Genomic DNA, 19,305 nt, shown 5'->3' with positions numbered 1-19,305 from the left:
ATCACCAGTGGATTCTATGTAACCCATACGTCTCCTCTTTTGATTGTAATTTATAAAATAAGGTACAAAACTGCCATTCTCTGGAACATATATTTCAACCCACTGAGCTTTTGCTTCCTTGCACTTGTCAACAGTTTGGATCAAATAAACTCACAAAAATTCTTCACAGGTTTGAATGTTTCTTACACTGACAATAATAACCTTGTAAATTACTTAACTTTGGTTCTTCCAAATTTTATAGTAAAACTAATCTTTCAGAAAGTTATACCACAGGTATTCTGCTGTTTTGCGTCCTCTCTGCACAGAATGGGGGCTGTACATAATGCAGTCTAAGAAGCGTGTACTTATACAATAATTGGAGTTGATCAGAAAAATGAATTATCACTGTAACTTCCAACAGCAACAAATTATTAGGAGGTTCCGAAGGATATTTTAAAGGGATCTTAAAAGTGGTCCCAAAGGTGTCTTATTGTAGGGCGGAAAATAGAAATTGTGTATTTCCTTCCTAAAGAAACTTTCCTTAATATTTTGGGAAGAACCAAGGGGGAAGGGTAGCGCTCAGAGGGAGGATGTAAGGTCAGAGACAGCAGTTGGGAGAAATCGAGGGCACAGGGAGAAAGGTGGCTTTGAAAAGGCAAGTTCCAGGTTCCCAGGTCCCAGGAATTTCCATTTTAGACAGCGAATTTACAGTGTCAGGTGTTTTATTAAGCTTCTGCCTGGGTTCCAGAGAAGCCTAGGTTGGTCCGCACCGCTAGTCCCAACCATACCTGGGAGCCTACCTGGCAGCCCGATTTCACTAGCGAGGAGGACGAGGAGGGGAAGGGAGCTGGTCGAGGAGGAGGGGCGGGGCTACGGGGCGGGGCGGGGCGAGGAGGGGCGGGTCCGCCAAGCTTCTGGAAGGCATGCATAAGGGAAAGCATGGCTACCCTGCGCAGGCTGCGGCAGGTACCCCGGCACTTGTTGGTTTGCGAGAAATCCAACTTCGGTGACGACAAGTCGCGCCACAAACATCTTGTGGAGACTCACTATCACAATTACAGGGTGAGTCCGGCCGCCTGGGCCGCGGTGCTCGGGAGGCTTGGGAGATCCCCGCGCTCTGGTGTGGTGGGTCCCCTCGCGGGGTGCGCTGGGAAGTGTAGTCTCTTAACCTCTTTGAGCCAGTGGTTTGCGGAGCCGTAGGACTACAACTCCCAGGATGCGCCGGGCGTGAGGCGGCGTTCTCTGGCCCTGGTCCCTTCCTCGGCCCATGAGCCTGCATTCTGGAGAGGGAATACCAGCCCGCGACTCGGGAGATAGGAGGGCGTGACGGCCGCGAAGTGCCGCCGCAGGGAACTTATTTTGCCCCAAATTGAAGCCAGATTCTCTCCTTTCCATCATCTAATCCCTTCTCCTACCGAGCATCGTGCGGAGTCCAGCCTCTGGAAACGACTTGCTTTTCTATACCGCATATGGAAACTTTCTACTTTGCCTGCTGCTGCCCTGAGTCCTCCAGGCAAACTGCTATTTCTGCCGCCTTGGGGACATATTCGCTGTGGTGGCCCTGCTGTCCTGGCAACCAATCCTTGTGTCTCTAACCTTGTTGCTTCTCTCTCTCTCTCCCCTCCCCCCACCCTCTCCATTCAATTCGCTCTAAAAATCAATGGAAAGAATATCCTCGAGTATTAGCCAAAACAAACAAACAAAAACAAACAAACACAAAACCTCACCTCATAGAGTGCGTTCTTCTCAGATGTGGAAAGTTGAGGCCTTAATGATTAGGTTAATCTTGGTTTTTTTCAGGATTTGTTGAGTAGGGGAGAACAACCCAAATTCCCGGTCAAGTGTACAGTAGGCCGTTTTTACCAGCCATTTAAGTGGCTAGACCTCCAAAAAAATCAGCCTTAGATGATAATGGTTTAAGCCTTTAGCACTTTAAGTTGACCAACCTAGTCTTCACTCAGGCTGGACGGGCCAGTTTCTCAGACACAAGTGGCAATCCTGATCCTTGGGAACAGACTGGCGTCCAGGCTTTGGGAGAGCCATTTTCAAGGCGTGGAGCACTTGGACAACATGTAAAACCTTAGGTTTAGCATCTCTGCTTTGGATGGGAAGCTCACCACTGCCATTAGGGTGAGCTCACCTGGTCTGATCTGTAGAATTTTTCTGTCTATAAAATAGAATGGTCCGGGAATACTTCTGCTTCCATATGACCTGTTAATAATTGACTACATGTATAATAATCCTTCAACCCATAAAAAAAATATTTAAAAAATTAATTCTGAGGGGATAAATTCCTTATGCCCTAAGAGACAGTTCCTTTGTTTCAAGCCTGGTACTAGATAAACAGATCTAGAGATATTCAATCATCCTATATCTCCTTAAAGTTTTATTAGAGTAGTAAAAGGGACAGGACAAAATATATTGCTTATTTATAAAAGATACAATATTAACAAGACCTTGCTGCTAAAGTAAGAGTGGGGAACCTTTTTCTGCCAAGAGTCTTTGGATATTTATAACATTATTAGAGGCCCGGTGCATGAAATTCATGCACGGGGTTGTGTGTCCCTCAGCTCAACTTGCATCCTTTCCAATCTGGAACCCCTGGGGGGATGTCCGACTGCCAGGCCTAAACAGGCAGTCAGATATCCCTTTCACAATCCTGCTTGCCTGCCTGCCTGATTGGCTCTAACCACTTCTGCCTGCCAGCATGATCACCCCTAACCACTCCCCTGCCAGCCTGATCGACGCCTAACTGCTCTCCTGCCAGCCTGATCGTCCCCAACTTCCCTCCCCTGACAGCCTGATCACCCCCAAATACCCTCCTCTGCATATTCCCTCTTTATTAGATAGGGTTTTTTCTTTAACATATTGGACATTCCTAACTTGTTTGGCTCAGTGGATGGAGCAACTGCCTGTAGACTCAAGGGTCCCAGGTTTGATTCCAGTCAAGGCCATGTACCTTGGTTGGGGGCACATACCCAGTGGGGACTGTGTAGAAGGCAGCTGATTGATGTTTCTCTCTCATAGATGTTTCTAGCTCTCTATCCCTTTCCCTTCCTCTCTGTAAAACATCAATAAAATATATATATGAAACACTTAAGATTCCTCCATATCTGCCTGGCTGGTGTGACTCAGTGGCTGAGAACCAGGCTGGGTCGAGAGGGCATCGCTGCTTGGGTCCGCACGCCGCTGCCGGCCTGAGACCCCAGGCTGGAGGCATAGACCCAAACCACCGCTTGGTGCTGGAGCATTCACAAGTGGCTGCAGGTGGGGTGGGAACGTCCCAGCCACTTGGTGCCTGCACTTACAGGCTCTGAGTGGTCAGGGGGCATTCTGGGACTCCTGCCGCTCAGGGCCTTAGTGCGGGCCTACAGGCTAGGAGCAGCTTGGGTCCAGAGGATGTTAACGAGACCCAGGCTGCTCAGGGCCTGTGTATGCAAATTAACCGCCATCTTTGTTGGGTTAATTTGCATACTCACTCATTGACTTTGGGCGTAGCAAAGGTATGGTCAATGAGCATTTTTCTCTTTTATTTGTGTAGATTCGCAGGCCATACAAAATTATCAACTAAAAGTAGATATATTTGGTCAAACATTTAATTAACTCACCCTTAATGCCTTGGCAGGGCCAGACCAAATGATTTCTCGGGCCTTATACGGCCCGTAAGGCAGACGATCCCCACCCCTGCATTAAAGTTTTTTTGCTTATTCTCTTTCCAGTACTGACTCTTTGAATACAGAAATGAAAATCTTGAATTGTCAGATTTTTCCCCCCTTGAGATTGACAAGCTAATTTATAAGAGTTTTGGCCCAGCTGGCATGGCTCAGTGATTGAGCATCAACCTATGAACCATAAGGTCCTGATTTGATTACTGGTCAGGGCACACGCCCAGGGTGGGTTCGATCCCTGGTCGGGGGCGTGCAGGAGGCAGCCTATCAATTATTCTACCTCTCCTTTCCACTCTGAAATCAGTAAAAAATATATTTTTTAAAACGTTTTGTAGAAATAGCAGTTTTCATGATATAGAAACCTGGATGTTGATCTACATGAAAATAAGACTGTTTATATTGACACTTTCCAATAGGTTTCGTTTCTGATTCCTGAATGTGGGATACTATCAAAAGAACTGAAAAGCCTGGTCATGGAAACTGGACCTTATTACTTTGTGAAGAATTTACCTCTTCATGAGTTAATTACAGAAGAATTCATCAATACCTTTGTAAAGAAAGGTAAGAAAAACTGTAGTGACTGTGAACATGGCAAGATGAGGAAGTTCAGTTAGATCATCTCACAATAAAAGGATCTCTATGGAGAAGGTCTGTGACCAAGTGCATGCATCACTCTCCCCAGCTCTCAGTATTCTCATCTTTCTCACGCTCTCGTGAGGTGCTGGTTTCTGATGACACTTGTCCACGAGTGTCGCATGAGGATGTTGTAACAAAAGGATATCCCTCATCTTAAAACAAGGATTAATGAAGAGGAAAGTCTTTTGGCTCATGTTTTCAGATACAATGCTGCTGGGTGTGTGGCTGCAAAGAACACTGCTCCCAGGAGTTCCCACAACAGCTGTCTCACAAGGTTGGCTTCCTGAGGCAACCACGGCTGTTCACTTGCTGTGGTTTGATGTCTTCTGTTTAAATTTTATGACTCTCACCCTCCTCTGCTCGCCTCATTCCCATTCATATCTACTGGGTTGATTGGTTTATTCCTGTTATTTTCTAGGATCCACTTATTTGAAATGAAAGTATCTAGGGTTACCACCTTCACTCCCTAAGTTACCGCACTGAGAAGTAAGCAACTTACTTATCTGGTTGTAGCACTTGTGTGTGTCCTCCCCGGCGGAGCTGTGAGGATCTTGGTTACCCAGGAATCGCTCATTCTGATGTTGCTGGGGCTGCATATGAAGCTGGACGTCTTGTCTTTCATCAACATTATGCCTTTAATCTGTTTTGAAACTTAATACTACTTTGTTATTAGTATGGACATAGCAGTAGTAGGCACTGTTACACATCTTATCCACTTTAAATCCTTGCAACGACTATGAGATAGGCCTATGATCCCCATTTTACAGGTGAGGAAATTGAGCTGGGAGAGATAGAGTTGCGTCTTAACTTCATACAAGTTCCTGGCACATTTGAACCTTAGCCTGGAACCCTGCCTTGCAGGTGTGTACACTTACCTAATAGTCCACTTTGTGCCCCTCTGCCAGCACCCCCAAATCTCACCCACACCTCAGTCCGTCTCCTACTCCATAGCAGTCAGCTTGCAGGAACAGGTCTTGGGCAGGCCCCCCACCCAGGTCAGCAATGACAGGTGTTAGGTGTATTGCGTGAGCTGGAGCAGTAATATCAAAGATTTATTATCATGTAAAAATAATCCGATAACTTTTTGCAGCAGTGATTTTTTTTTTTCCCTTAATTTCTCCTCTGGGCTTTCTCTTTAGGTTCATGCTGTGCACTGTCATACAACACAAACATCGATGAAGACAACACTGCTGCCCTGCTGCCAAATGGTAACAGCGCTCATTTTTTTCTTGGTTAATAAAGAGGAAATGCATATGTAAAAAAAGTCAAATCATACAGATATATAGAAAGTGAAAGTCCCCGTTTCATTCCCTTCTTCCAGACTCACTCCTCTTCTTAGAAGGAACTTGATAACAGGTTGTGGTCATTCTTCTAGACATGTCCTATGAACTTATAAACACACGTAAAGGTGTTTAGATTTTATGACTCTCTTCTTTTTAACATAAATTACGTTATAGTGCATTATTTCTCAATTTGCCTTTTTCCCAAGCTATGTATCATAGACATCTTTCCATACCAGTGCATATAGTTTTAACGCACTATTTTTAATGTCTCGAAGATATTCCAAAAAAGAGGTATATAATGACTTGTTCATTCCTTCTTCAATAGAAATTTAGATAAATTTGTAGTTTCACTATTATAACTAATATCCTTGTATATGTAACATTTAAACAGTATCCTTGTATTATAAATAAAATTCCTGTATGAAATTTATTGTACTGATATCACCTTGCTTTCTTTTAGTAGTAAGTCATGTTTTGATACTTCTTTTATGGGAATTATTTGATTTATAGGGAAATTAATTTTATCATTGGATAAAGATACTTACGAAGAAACTGGACTTCAAGGTCGTCCATCTCATTATTCTGGTAGAAAAATAATGAAATTTAGTAAGTATATACTTGCTCCATCAGTTTCTAGCAAGGTAGTAATCTTTTCATGGCAATTTAAATTTAAATGTTTGACTTATCTCTATTCTCTTCAGAAAAAGTATGGGTTTTTCTTGTCTTAAAAGCTTCTGGCTAAAAAGGCTCTCAGTTGGACCATAGGGAGGATAAGATAAAGCTACTTCTCTTCAGCTGTAGGCTGCATCTTGTAAAGATCATAGAATTAGAATGGTCCTTTAAGTATTTATGTTTTGGCTCAAAAATTTAAAATAATAAACTCAAGAGTCAATGACTTGTTCTTTTTTATTTTATTGATTTTTTTTTTTTTAATGGAGAGGAAGGGAGAGGGATAGAGAGTTAGAAACATCAATGAGAGAGAAATATCAATCAGCTGCCTCCTGCACACCCCCTACTGGGGTTGTGCCCGAAACCAAGGTACCTGTCCTTGGCCAAAATCGAACCTGGGACCCTTGAATCTGCAGGCAGATGCTCTATCCACTGAGCCAAATCAGTTAGAGCTACAACTTGTTCTTAATAAAGAACTTCCTTTGAGCCCTGGCCTGTGTTGCTCAATTGGTTGAGGTCACTGGTTCAGTTCCCAGTCAGGTCACAGATGGGATCCCCAGTAGGGGCATGCAGGAGGCAGCTGATCAATGTTTCTCTCATTCATTGATATTTTCTTCTCTCCCTCTTCTTCTCTCTCTAAAAATCAATAAAAATATATTTCAAAAGTACAAAAGAAGCATTTCCTTTGATTTGTCCAGGTCTTTGTGGTTACTGGTAGAAATGTACTTATGAGTGAAGAGTTGTCATTCTGCTGGCAGGGGCCAGCTTGAGCCTCAGTAGCAAAAGCTGCCACATCCATAAGTAGATTAGAGTTGACTCTGCCCCTGGCTTTCACTTAGGAAAAGTATGAATTAAAAACATCTGTTGCCCAGTTGTTTGGCTCAGTGGTTGAATGTCAACCTATGAACCAGGATGTCACAGTTCGATTCCTGGTCAGGACACATGACTCTTTTTGTGGGCTTGATCCCCATTGGGAATGCGAGGGGGGTGTGTACAGCAGGCAGCCAATCAATAATTCTCTCATTCTCCTTTCTCTCTCTGAAATCAATAAAAACTTTTTAAAAATCTTGTTATTAGCTCTTAATGCTAGAAATGCCCATTAAAGGCAGAGTTTTGATTTGGTAAAACAAAAAGAAGGTAAGAAGAACATAATTTTTATTACTCATATAGTTTTCTAAAACTCTGGATTTTTAATATAATACTTTTTCACAGTGTAAGCCATTTACATATGAATGAAATATTTCTTTCTCTTTCCATTTTTTAAGTCATTTCCATTGATTTGATGGACTTATCCTTTAACCTGGATTCTAAGAAGTATGAAAGAATATCTTGGTCCTTCAAAGAAAAGAAGCCACTGAAATTTGATTTTCTTTTGGCTTGGCATTATACAGGTATGAAGAATCAATTGAAATAATACAGTGATTTTGAAATCTATTTGTAAGGAAAGTGGAGTAATGAAGAATGGCAGTTCATCACTGTGGTCAGAGACATTATGTACATGTACGTGTGAACATTATTAAGGAAGCTGCCTTGGCCCCTCTCACATCTGCAGAAATCTGTAGTTCAGGATAACCTAAGCATGGAGCCAGCTGTCTCCATCTTCTTGCTTAGATGTAGACCCAGAGATCTGTTTTATTTATTTTTGTTTGTTTGTTTATTTTTATTTTTAGACCCAGAGATCTTGAGAGTGACTGCTGAGCAGCTAACCTTTATCTGTTTCTCTCCTTCTTTCTCCAGCTTATCTCAAACAGCTTAATGTTTTAGATGTAATGTTTTAAAATAAGACCACTATAGTTATATACACAAATCGCCCATTCATCATTGCACAGTAATAGACATGCCATTGGAGGTTGGATTAAATTTGTTGCAGTTTTTAATTGATTAGAACAATCAACTTAATTCAAAATTCGGTGGTCACCAAAATGTTAATCTACTTACATTGCTGTGCCTTCCTCATTTTAGAAGTGTGTTTTTGGCATATCATAAGAAATAAGGAATCAGACATCACAATTCTGATGATGTAGTGCTCTCTTTTGGAGAATAGGAAAGCACAGAGGTCCAATTTGGAAATATGTATTTCTCTCTGCCCCTCATGAGAAGTGTCTGGCTGCTGGGTGTTTGTCTTGCATGAATCCTGGGTCTGTAATACTTTAGTGCTCCTCTTCCTGCTTATGGTAGAGATACAAGAAGGAAGAGAGATGGAATGACATTTCAATCACATGAAGTCTTCATTGAGGACCATCTCTGCATTGGGTTCTGGATGGCTCTGTTTCCTAATATTCCCAATTATTGTAAGAAATTGTCAGGAACTGTCTGCGATTTTATCCTACTTACAAGCTAAGAAGTTAACCTGCACAGTCTCATAGATGCTGGCAGAAGTCATGGGTCAGAGACAAATGACCTGATGACTCATCAGTGCCCACAGTATCAGCATTTGCACAGTCCACTGAGCGCCAGGTCCTCGGGGAGGTACACAGGGCCTGGCGGTGCTGCCCATACATGTTGCAGGAGTGGAGCCTGGAGCTTACCCAATGAACTCAAATCTTTTGTACTGGGCAGGAAGCCTGCTGACCTTTGCCCTGGAAGGAGGGAGGGAGATAATATTGTCATTAGACTGTACAGCAAACAAGCCCGCCATTTGCTCCAGCGGGGGGCACCATTTCTTCTTCCAAGGATGTTGGAAAATCCTTGAAGATACACTGGATTACTGGATTCAAAGACAACCTTGAATGCGTTTCTGTCATCGTTCAGTTCCTCTTTCTTTTATAGAAATTGTGCAAATATGTTTCTTTTTCTGTAGAATTCATTAATTTTATTTATACAAAAGTTATGCTTTTGGTTTTATTTAAGTTGAAATTTTCTTATTATAGCAAATGATGAAACTAATGTGGGTTGAATCTGAAAGTATATGCTTTTCTGGGAAAACCAAAAGAAGAATGTTTATATGGAGCTAAAAGCAACTTAAATTATTTTAATTTGAATAAAACTTTGCACAGCTTCCTTCCATTTTACCTACACCTACCTACTTCCTATAACTCAGGTGGAAGGAGTAGTGTTAGGGATTCGTGGAGCCTGTTTACAATATTCAAAAGGCCTTCTATGGTTTGTTTTAAGGTGTGGAAGAATCAACGATGATGTCATACTTTGCCCGTTATGGAATTCAGGAGCGTCAGCCAAAAGTAGCAGTGAGCACGGTGACGGATGTGCAGTGCCCAGTGCTGCAGAGCAGCGAGCTCCGGGGGAAGCCAGGGGAAGCCTGCAGCCCCGGCGAGCTCCTCGATTGGCTGGGCGTCGTCTTCTGTAACGCCAGACTGTGCGTGAGGGCTCCTGCGCCTCGGGGCTCTGGCCTCAACAGGGTCTTAATATTTTGAAAATGATCATTTGTTGGACATAAATGTGTTTTCTCTCTTTTTTGTGACAGAAATAATGAGCCTAATAATTTCATATCAACCTATTGCTGTCCTCAGCCAAGCACAGTGATGGCAAAAGCTTGTTTGTGTACGATCACCGGTTTCATACTTCCAGAGAAGATACGTCTCCTGTTGGAACAGCTGTGGTATGCACACTTCTTGCCTTTTCATCTTGCTTGTCTGTGCCAGGGGGACATTTTAGGAGCAGTGCTACTGTTCCAAATGTCATCGTCCTGTCATACATGTTTCCCTCTTTTTCCTTGTTTGGGCTCACAGTGCAGTAACATTATCATGTTTAATGACGTAATTATCCTTGGTGATGGGAAATCCTATTGCCACATACTTGTCCGTATGGAAAGACAAATAACAGAGGGGGATACTTCTTGAAGACAAACTGCTCGTTTTTTCTGGTTCTGCTGCCCGGAGTCACTTTGGTGCGGTTGAAGTTTTAATGTCATTAAGAAAATACCGCCGGGACTGGTTTGGCTCAATGGATAGAGCGTCCGCTTGGGGACTGAAGGGCCCCAGGTTCGATTCCGGTCAAGGGCATGCTCCTTGGTTGCGGGCATATCCCCATTGGGGGTGTGCAAGAGGCAGCTGATCGATGACTCTCTCTCATTGATGTTTCTAACTATCTCTCTCCCTTCCTCTCTGTACAAAAATCAATAAAATATATTTAAAAAAAAAAAGAAAAGAAAATACCGATACTCTCTGAAAGACATAATCTGCTTTAAATATTGGAGTTCTGCAAAATGTCTAATTTTTAAAGGGGGTGCAAAAAAGGAATTTAGTATCTCTGAATCCAAATCATGTCTAAAATCCGTTCCAGCCCTAACATCCTATGGGTCGCTGGGCATCAGTAATATGCCAAGGACTGTATAGTAGTTTTTTCATTTGGGGAGGTATTATATAAATAAGTGCTACATTGTATCTATTGTCAGGAAACTCAACCCCCATTTTAAAAAGTCTATAAAGTAAGCAAAATGTGTCACTTTTCACTTTGAAAATGTCTCAGGTTGAAGTCTTAATGGCTTTTCTTTTTAAACGCAGCATTCTTTTTCACATACCGTATTTTTCGGACCATAAGACGCACTTTTTCCCCCCCAGAAGTGGGGGGAAAAAGTCCCTGCGTCTTATGGTCCAAATATAGCCTACACATATACTTTAAAAAAAAAGTTTTTTTACTTGCCCGGCTCTGTGTGGTCTCTGTGTGCTTGCCCGGCTCTAAAATGGTTCTAAATGCTGCTGTTTACTTTACAGGGTTGATTACATGTGTTTATGACTGTGATGTTGGGTTTAATGCACATAAAATATTTTAGGACACTATTTGTTTCAGAATCTTTTTTTCTTCATTTCCCTTCTCTAAAAACTGGTGCGTCTTATGGTCCGAAGCGTCTTATGGTCCGAAAAATACGGTATATTATTTTAGTACAAGTAGGTCCTTGAGTTACGTCAGAGATTCGTTCCTACAGCACGATGTAACTTGATTTTCGCCTTAAGTCGGAACCCACCTACATAAGCACCTACTCACTCACATGGAGCACATACACGCAGTAATGAAGAGAAACAGTAAAAAAAAAAATTAAAAGAAAGATAACAATTCCTGACTTTCACTGTGGTAAATAGACAATAAAAAAAAACATAAAGCACATATGTACATACATGTAGAAATGAGAGAACTTTTTTTTTTATAAATAAATGGGAGATTTTGACGTAACCACGAAATGACTTACTTGGAGTCCGACGAAACCCAAGGACTCTCTGTACTTAGATTTTCTTCGATAGGAAGGCTTAAATTTTAGAATCCGATAAATTATTTTTGCAGGACTTTAGGTAACAGAGACTGAAAGCAGCACTATTTATAGGGAGGGAAACTATTCTTGTACATTTTGGGGGTTTTTTTGTCCTTTGAATCTTAGGTGCTCTTCCACAATGGAGGCAGGAAAAGCTGAAGTTTGTTCTGTGCATTCTATATTGATTAACCCTTATTGAGTTCACAAAATAGCATCAAGAATTTAATTTGCATCCTCTGATTTTTATAAATAAAAATTAAGGTCTAAGCTTCATTGGAAGGAACATCAGAAGTATCACTCTGAATAAGAAAAAAAAAGTGAACATTCCTAATTCTTCCTGTTTGTTACGAATTAATCTTTCTTTTTCAGTCGCTACTTTGACGAACCCAAATTAGCTCCGTGGGTGACGTTGTCGGTTCAAGGCTTCGCAGACAGCCCTGTTTCATGGAGAGAAAATGAACATGGTTTTCAAAAAGGAGGAGAACATTTATACAACTTTGTGATTTTTAACAATCAGGACTATTGGCTTCAGATGGCTGTTGGGGCAAATGATGACTGTCCACCATAAAAATACAAAATTTATAATCACATTTGTCTATGTTTATTTTTCTCAGATTTCTTAGTAATAAAATGACTGTGTTCACTCAAGGATATATATGATGACATATCTTAGATAAGCATCTTGCGCTGGGTATGGGGTCCATCCTGTGACTAGCGGGGTCAGTCACCCGTGAATAATAGCTCAGTTCATTTCTCCGTCAGGATAAGCTCAGGGGTGTGAGCTACTACAAGGGAAACCCCAGGGACCAGGGGCTATGAAGTCATCGAGTAAGATGTGTGCTCTTACTCAGGTACATGATTGCAACTTTTTCACATGATAGAAAAAGATATCCTCATACAGAGCCAGTCCCTGCTTCAAGGGTTGTTCATATATTACCTCTTTTATTACCTCCTCAATCAGTCCTACAAGGAAATAGGCACAGAGTGTAAAGCTACGGAAGTCACGCTGCTTGTGAATCAGTCAGACTTGATCTCATGCCTGCTGCTTCCGAGTGATGTGTTCTCTCTCTCCTGTCTCTAGATCAGGATGGATATTTGAATATGGTATATTCACAAATTGAAAGAATTCTTTTTTTCCAGCTGTATGGCTGATAACGACCAGCTGAAAACAACTAAAACTTCTAGAATACATATAAAAAATTATTACTTAAAGTGTATCACTGAGCTGCAAATACTAGTAAACAATTCTCAGAGACTAAATAAATAAAAAATATTTAATGGACATAGAAATCCAAGGATGTAATTCGGATTCCGATGCCACTTTTCACACTTAGGACATTTGCCAGATGTTAAGTGGAACTGCTTTTCACAGCCTGGTGTGGGGGCAGGGGAACTAGGATAGCAGACAGAGCTGAGGGCCTGCCCAAGGTGGGAGTGTAATGGGAGGTCTCAGAGAGTTGACACTAAAAGGGATAGCTTAGTGAGGATGAGCCAGGAATAAACCTGTCTGCCTCCCCCTTGTCCTCCCCTAGATAGCAAGGAAGATCATTCCTGAGAGGAGATACATAGCCCCAAGCAGCCCTTAGCTGATTGATGCACATAGGCTGGGTTGTGTAAAAATGTCTAAGGCTAGAAATTTATTTATTTCTCCACTATTGAGATCCCACCAACTACACAATCTGTTCCTCACATTAAGCTCCTTTCCTTGGAATTCGGTTTTTCTTAAGTGGTCCAATAAATTCTTTTTTTGTTTTATTTTTAAATCTTTATTGTTCAGATTATTAAGAGTTGTTCCTCTTTTCCCCCATAGCTCCCCTCCACCTGGTTCCCATCCACCCCCTGTTCCCCCCTCCCCCCACTGTCCTCATCCATAGGTGTATGATTTTTGTCTACTCTCTTCCCACCCCCCCACCTTTTCCCCCTGAGGATTGTCAGCCCATTACCTTTCTATGCCCCTGATTCTATTATATTCGAAAGTTCATTCTGTTCGTCAGATTTTTTATTCACTTGATTTTTAGATTCACTTGTTGATAGATATGTATTTGTTGTTCATAATGTTTATCTTTACTTTTTTCTTCTTCCTCTTCTTAAAGAATACCTTTCAGCATTTCATATTATATTGGTTTGGTGGTGATGAACTCCTTTAGCTTTTTCTTATCGGTGAAGCTCTTTATCTGACCTTCAATTCTGAATGATAACTTTGCTGGGTAGAGTAATCTTGGTTGTAGGTTCTTGCTGTTCATCACTCTGAATATTTCTTGCCACTCCCTTCTGGCCTGCATAGTTTCTGTTGAGAAATCAGCTGAGAATTGTATGGGTGCTCCCTTGTAGGTAAGTAACTGTTTTTCTCTTGCTTCTTTTAATATTCTCTCTTTGTCTTTTGCTCTTGGCATTTTAATTATGATGTGTCTTGGTGTGGTCCTCTTTGGATTCCGTTTGGGGTTCTGTGCGCTTCCTGTACTTGTAAGTCTATTTCTTTCACCAGGTAGGGGAAGTTTTCTGTCATTATTTTTTCAAATAGGTTTTCAGTATCTTGCTCTCTCTCTTCTGGCACCCCTATAATTCTGATGTTGGTACGCTTGAAGTTGTCCCAGAGGCTTCTTACACTATCTTCATATTTTTGGATTCTTTTTGCTTTTTCGGTTGGGTGTTTTTTGCTTCTATGCATTTCAAATCTTTGATTTTATTTTTGCGATTTTCTAGTCTGCTGTTAGATCTATGTATATTATTTTTAATTTCAGTCAGTGTATGCTTAATTTCTAGTTGGTCCTTTTCTTATATCCTTGAGGATCTCACTAAATTTATCAGCCTTTTTTAGAAAATTCTTGAAAAACCTTATAACCGTGGTTTTGAACTCTATATCCAGTAGTTTGCTTTCCTCCATTTCTGTCATTTGTGACCTGTGTCTTTGTCTCTGCATTTTGGCTGCTTCCCTGAGTTGATAACAGTGGCCTTGTGTGCTAGGTGTTCTATAGGGCTCAGTGGCTCAGCCTCCCCAGTTACCTGAGGTTGATACCCTTTGTGCACCCCTTTGTGGGCTGTGTGCACAGTCTTGTTGTAGTTAAGCCTTGATTGTTGTTAGTATCACTGGGAGGAATTGAACTCCAGGCCAATTGGCTGTGAAGATCACTTGTGTCTATGATGGGAGAACTTCTGTGCTGGAGACACTCTTGTGAGGCAAGACTTGCTTCAGTGGGGCTTTTGTGCTCACTGACTCTACCCCTGAGTGTGTTCCTTATGAATCTGAGGAGTTGTAATCTGGATGGTCCTATTCTGACCCCTGGGTACACTGGCTCTTGGATCTCCAAGGAAGTCTAATTTAGCCTCTGCTTGCGGCCACCCAGCAGGAGCTATAGAGAGATCTATAGATTCTTCTTCTTTGTTTGGGTTTTGAGAGGCCCAATGTGAAGTAATGCGAGCTGCTATGGGGCCTTGGGGCTTCTTTTGGATGTTCTGGTTCTCTTTGACTCAGCTGCAGTTTGTTAGGTAAGTTTAGATTTCAAAAGACCAGGCCATTCATGTGCAAAAGCCTCTCTGCACAGCTTGGATGGGGTGGAGTCTCAGGGCAGAGCAAACAGCAATGGCATCTCATCAGCCCTGCCCTAAGAGGCCTCCAGTTCTCACTGTCCCTCGGTAATGGCTGCGAGCACCTCTGAGAGAAAGCTGCCCTTGAGTTCCACCTGATGCCAGACAGTACAATTTTTTCCTGTATAAGTCTAAACTCAACCGGAACTGGAGTTCAGAGCAGTTGGGAGCTTGTGTCTCCCTCCTGCTTGAGAAAAACAACTCAGTTTCTAGCCCTCTCTATGCATGCCTTCGTACCTCTGCACTTTACTTCCAGTGTGCTTTTCTCTTCCATTCTAGTTGTAGAATTTCCACTTAGCCAGCTTTCCTGTGGTTCTGGGTGATGTTTGTTTTGTCTTTTAGTTTTAATTTTGAAGTGGTTGTGTGATGCAGCAAGTTCAGGTGTTTACCTATGCTTCCATCTTGGTTTCTCCTGCTTTCTTTTCTTGAAAAAATATTTTATTGGTATTTAGAGAGAGAGGGTAAGAGAAAGAGAAACATTGAATGAGAACAAAACAATTGGCTGCCTATTGCATGCCCCCTACTGGGAATAGAAACAGCAACCTTTTGGTGCACAGGATACTGCCCAGCCACCTGAGCCACACCAGCTAGGGCATTACGCTTTCTTCCATCATCTGGAAGCTGCCTTAGGTGTCAGTGAACTTAAGATTAATCTCCATGGCCCAGTGTTTGGTCTGCACCTCAAGCTAGAAATTTAAATTGATGTCAAGTTTGAGTGCTGTCTAGGTGACTGGCAGAGGAACTCAAATAGTTACAAGGGTTATAAGTTTGTGAACAAAATCACAAACATGTAAAAATAAATAAACAGAAATGATGGACAGAAGCAGGCCTACAAAGACTTAAAATATTAGGTTTACCAAATAATATAAAGTGTGTTGTATATTGTATATATAAAGAAATAAGGGGACCAAAGAGCATGAAAAATAACCAAGCAAATTGGGAAAAGTATCAAATGGAATCTGGGATTGAAAAAATTTAATAGAAAGTTTAATGGACTGGTTTAATATACACTAGACACTGAAAAAAAAGGAGTAGATATGGGGAATAATGATGTTTCAGACTTGCATAAGCAGAAAGACTGTATCACCAGAAGACTAGGCATTACAAGAAAAGTCAGGATGTTCTTCAGACAGAAGGAAAATGGTATCACATGGGAATCTAGATCTACACAAAGGGATGAAGATCGCTGGAAATAGTAACAATATGGGCAAATGTGTGATTTATTATTATTCAAACCTCTTCAAGAGATTGTTGTTTAAGTAATCATAATATGTTGTGGACTTTTATGATATATGCAAAAGTAAAATGGATGACCATAATAGTTTAAAGACCATAAGGGAATAAGTATACTATAAGAATACTATTGCAAGTTTCTTGTACTACACATGAAATTATATGCTATCACTTGCATGTAGACTGAAAAATTTAAGATGTATATATACTATAAACCTTAAAGTAACCACTAAAATAAAGTATAGTTGTAGCTAACAGAAAAAATGGAATAGTAGAAATATTTGATTAATCAAAAAAATGGCAGATAAAAAGAATTAAAAGAATTGAAACAAATGGGATGAGTAGAAGACAAAAAGTAAAATGGCAGAAACAAAACATTGTCTTCAGATAGTCACATTATTACATATTAAGCACATTAAATATACACTGAGTGGCCAGTTTATTATGATCTCTGAACACATAATAATCTGGCTACTCAGTGTATAGCCTATTTAATAAAAGGATAATATGCAAATTGTCCCCTCAACTAGGAGTTCGACCAGCAGGCAGGCCAGCCAACCACCCATGTCCACTCCCCCTGGCCAGGCTGGCTGGACCCCACCTATGCATGAGCCTCATGTATATATAAATATATAAATATAAAAAAAGAGTGGCCAGATTATTATGCGTTCAGAGATCATAATAATCTGGCCACTCAGTGTAGTCTAAACACCCCAATTAAAAGGCAGAGATTGTCAGATTGGATTAAAAAGAAAAGACTGAATTATACTCTGCCTTCATGAAATGTACTTTTAAAGATACAAATAACTTAAAAGTAAAAGAATGGAAAAGAATATATACCATGCTAACAGTAGTTAAAAAACAAAAAAGCTGGAGTGGCTATATTAATATCAAAATATATTTCAGAACAAAGAATATTAACTTTTAAAAAGTTATTCTATATTGATGTTGCCAAAAACATAATCCTAAATGTTTTTTCACCTAATAACAAAGCTTTAAAATACTGGGAGCAAAAATTAATAGAGCTGTGCCCGGCTGGTATGTCTCATTGGTTGTGCATCAACCTGTGAACCAGAAGATCAAGATTTGATTCCTGGTCAGGACACATGCCTGGATTGTGGGCTCAATCCCCATTGTGAAGTGTGCAGGAGGCAGCCAGTCAATGATTCTCTCTCGTCCTTGATGTTTCTATCTCTGCCTCTCCCTTCCTCTCTGAAATCAATAAAAATATATTATAAAAAAATAGAGCTGCAAGGAGAAAGATAAATACACAATTATAAGATACTTTAATACCTCTTTAATTTATATGACAAGTTGGCAGAAAATGAGAAAAAGTATATTAAACTTGAATGACAGTATCAACCCATTTGACCTGAATGATATTTATAGAGAATTCCATCCCACCACAGCAGAATATATGTTTTTTCTCAAGTGCACATGGAAAATTTAGGAAGAGATACAATATGTGGCCCATTAAAGAACTGAAAATTAAAACTGCTATCATACTTAATATGCTTTGGTCACAATGGAATTAAACTAGAAATCAATAATAGATCCTTAAAAATACCCAAATTTTTGAAAACTAACTCACAAGTCATAGAACAAATTTAAAGGGAAATTAGAAAGTAATTTAGCCATCACTAATCATCAAGGAAATTTAAATCAAAACCACAATGAGATACCACCTCACACCAGTCAGAGTGGCTATTACCATAAAGTAAAAAAATATGTTGGTGAGGATGCAGAGAAAATGGAATCCTGTGCATTGTTGGTGTAATTGCAAATTGGTGTAGCCACTAAGGAAAATAGTATGGATATTCCTCAAAAAATTAAAAATCTATTTACCAACCTGCTGGTATGGCTCAGTAATTGATCATCAACCTATGAACCAGGAGGTCATGGTTCCATACCTGGGATGTGCAAGAGGCAGTCGATGAATGATTCTCATCACTGATATTTTTTATCTCTCTTTCCTTCTTCCTTCCTCTCTGAACTCAATTTAAAATTTTTATTTAAAAAAATCAACAACCAAAATGAAATTGACCCATTTCTTGAAAATGCAAATTTCCAGAGCTCACTCAAGAAGAAATAGAAAAAGCCTTCCTATAACAAAAATCCATATCCAGATGGCTTCAGTGGTGAGTTTTATCAAACATTTAAGAAATAATACCAGTTCTGCACAAACTCTTCCAAAAACTCAAAGAGGAAGGAATACTTTCCAACTCATTCTGTGAAGTCAACATTGCTCTGCTGCCAAAATTGCCCTGGTATCCTGGCCAAACATGTTACAAGAAAAGAACACTACAGAACAGAGTGGCTGACAGCCTGCAGAACAACATGCCCAAGTTTTATTGTGACTACTGAGACACTTACTCATGATTCTCTGTGAGAAAGACACTGCAGTGGTAAGAAACACAAGAGGATGTGAAAGACTCCTGTCAGAAATGAATGAGAGAGCAGTCCAGTTTTACCCTGTATGAGTCTGAATCCCAGTATGAGTTCAGAGCAGTTGGGAGCTTGTGTCTCCCTCTGGCTTGGAAAAGCCAGCCACATACTCAGTCGCCAGCCCTCTCCACATGCATGCCTCCATACCTCTGCATTCCACACCCCCTCTGAGTCTCAGTGTGCTTTTCTCTTTTCTTCTAGTTGTAGAATTTCCACTCAGCCAGTCTTCCTGTGGTTCAGGATGATGTCCATTTTGTCATTTAGTTGTAGTTTTGAAGTTGTTGTGTGAGGCGGCAAGTTCAGGTGTTTATCTATGCCACCATCTTGGTTTCTCCACCTTCATGAGTTACTTTAGTCTGTAATGTTTATTGAGCATCTGGTTTATACTCAAATTAGTGGGGCTGTGAGAACAGAACACATTGATGACACAACTTCTCCTTTTGAGGAAAAGACATTTCAGAAGGACCTTGACCCCATTAGCTTTTGGCTCAAGCTGACACAGAGACTAATACAGGCTTGAACGTGCTGGAGGGGATGGAGCCTTAGGTCAGCGAGAATCCTTTGCTTGAGAAGGAAAGCCACTGAAGAACTTTCTGGTCTTGGC

At 40.7% G+C, this 19,305-nt stretch overlaps 1 protein-coding gene across 1 annotated transcript; it reads left to right on the top strand.

Annotated features, from left to right (window-relative positions):
* The first annotated feature begins 852 nt into the window (after positions 1-852).
* On the top strand, positions 853-12,026 carry RPP40 (ribonuclease P/MRP subunit p40). The gene is made up of 8 exons (XM_036446281.2): positions 853-1,041; positions 4,064-4,208; positions 5,423-5,491; positions 6,077-6,172; positions 7,501-7,626; positions 9,350-9,548; positions 9,657-9,791; positions 11,808-12,026. Exons 1-8 carry the CDS (start codon positions 919-921, stop codon positions 12,004-12,006), a joined length of 1,092 nt encoding a protein of 363 aa, XP_036302174.1. The 5' UTR covers positions 853-918; the 3' UTR covers positions 12,007-12,026.
* The last annotated feature ends 7,279 nt before the right edge of the window (positions 12,027-19,305 follow it).

This window comes from Pipistrellus kuhlii, unplaced genomic scaffold, assembly GCF_014108245.1.
Source record: "Pipistrellus kuhlii isolate mPipKuh1 unplaced genomic scaffold, mPipKuh1.p scaffold_m20_p_2, whole genome shotgun sequence".
In the NCBI taxonomy this organism is placed as follows: domain Eukaryota; kingdom Metazoa; phylum Chordata; class Mammalia; order Chiroptera; family Vespertilionidae; genus Pipistrellus; species Pipistrellus kuhlii.
This window is presented reverse-complemented; position numbering and strand designations above follow the sequence as displayed.

Excerpts from the sequence above, each read along its gene's own strand:
- RPP40 (XM_036446281.2), top strand. The coding sequence starts at position 919 with ATGGCTACCCTGCGCAGGCTGCGGCAGGTACCCCGGCACTTGTTGGTT. Across the intron at positions 5,492-6,076 it reads TGCTGCCCTGCTGCCAAATG|GGAAATTAATTTTATCATTG; the intron begins GTAACAGCGCTC and ends TTTGATTTATAG. Across the intron at positions 9,549-9,656 it reads GTCTTCTGTAACGCCAGACT|AAATAATGAGCCTAATAATT; the intron begins GTGCGTGAGGGC and ends TTTTTGTGACAG.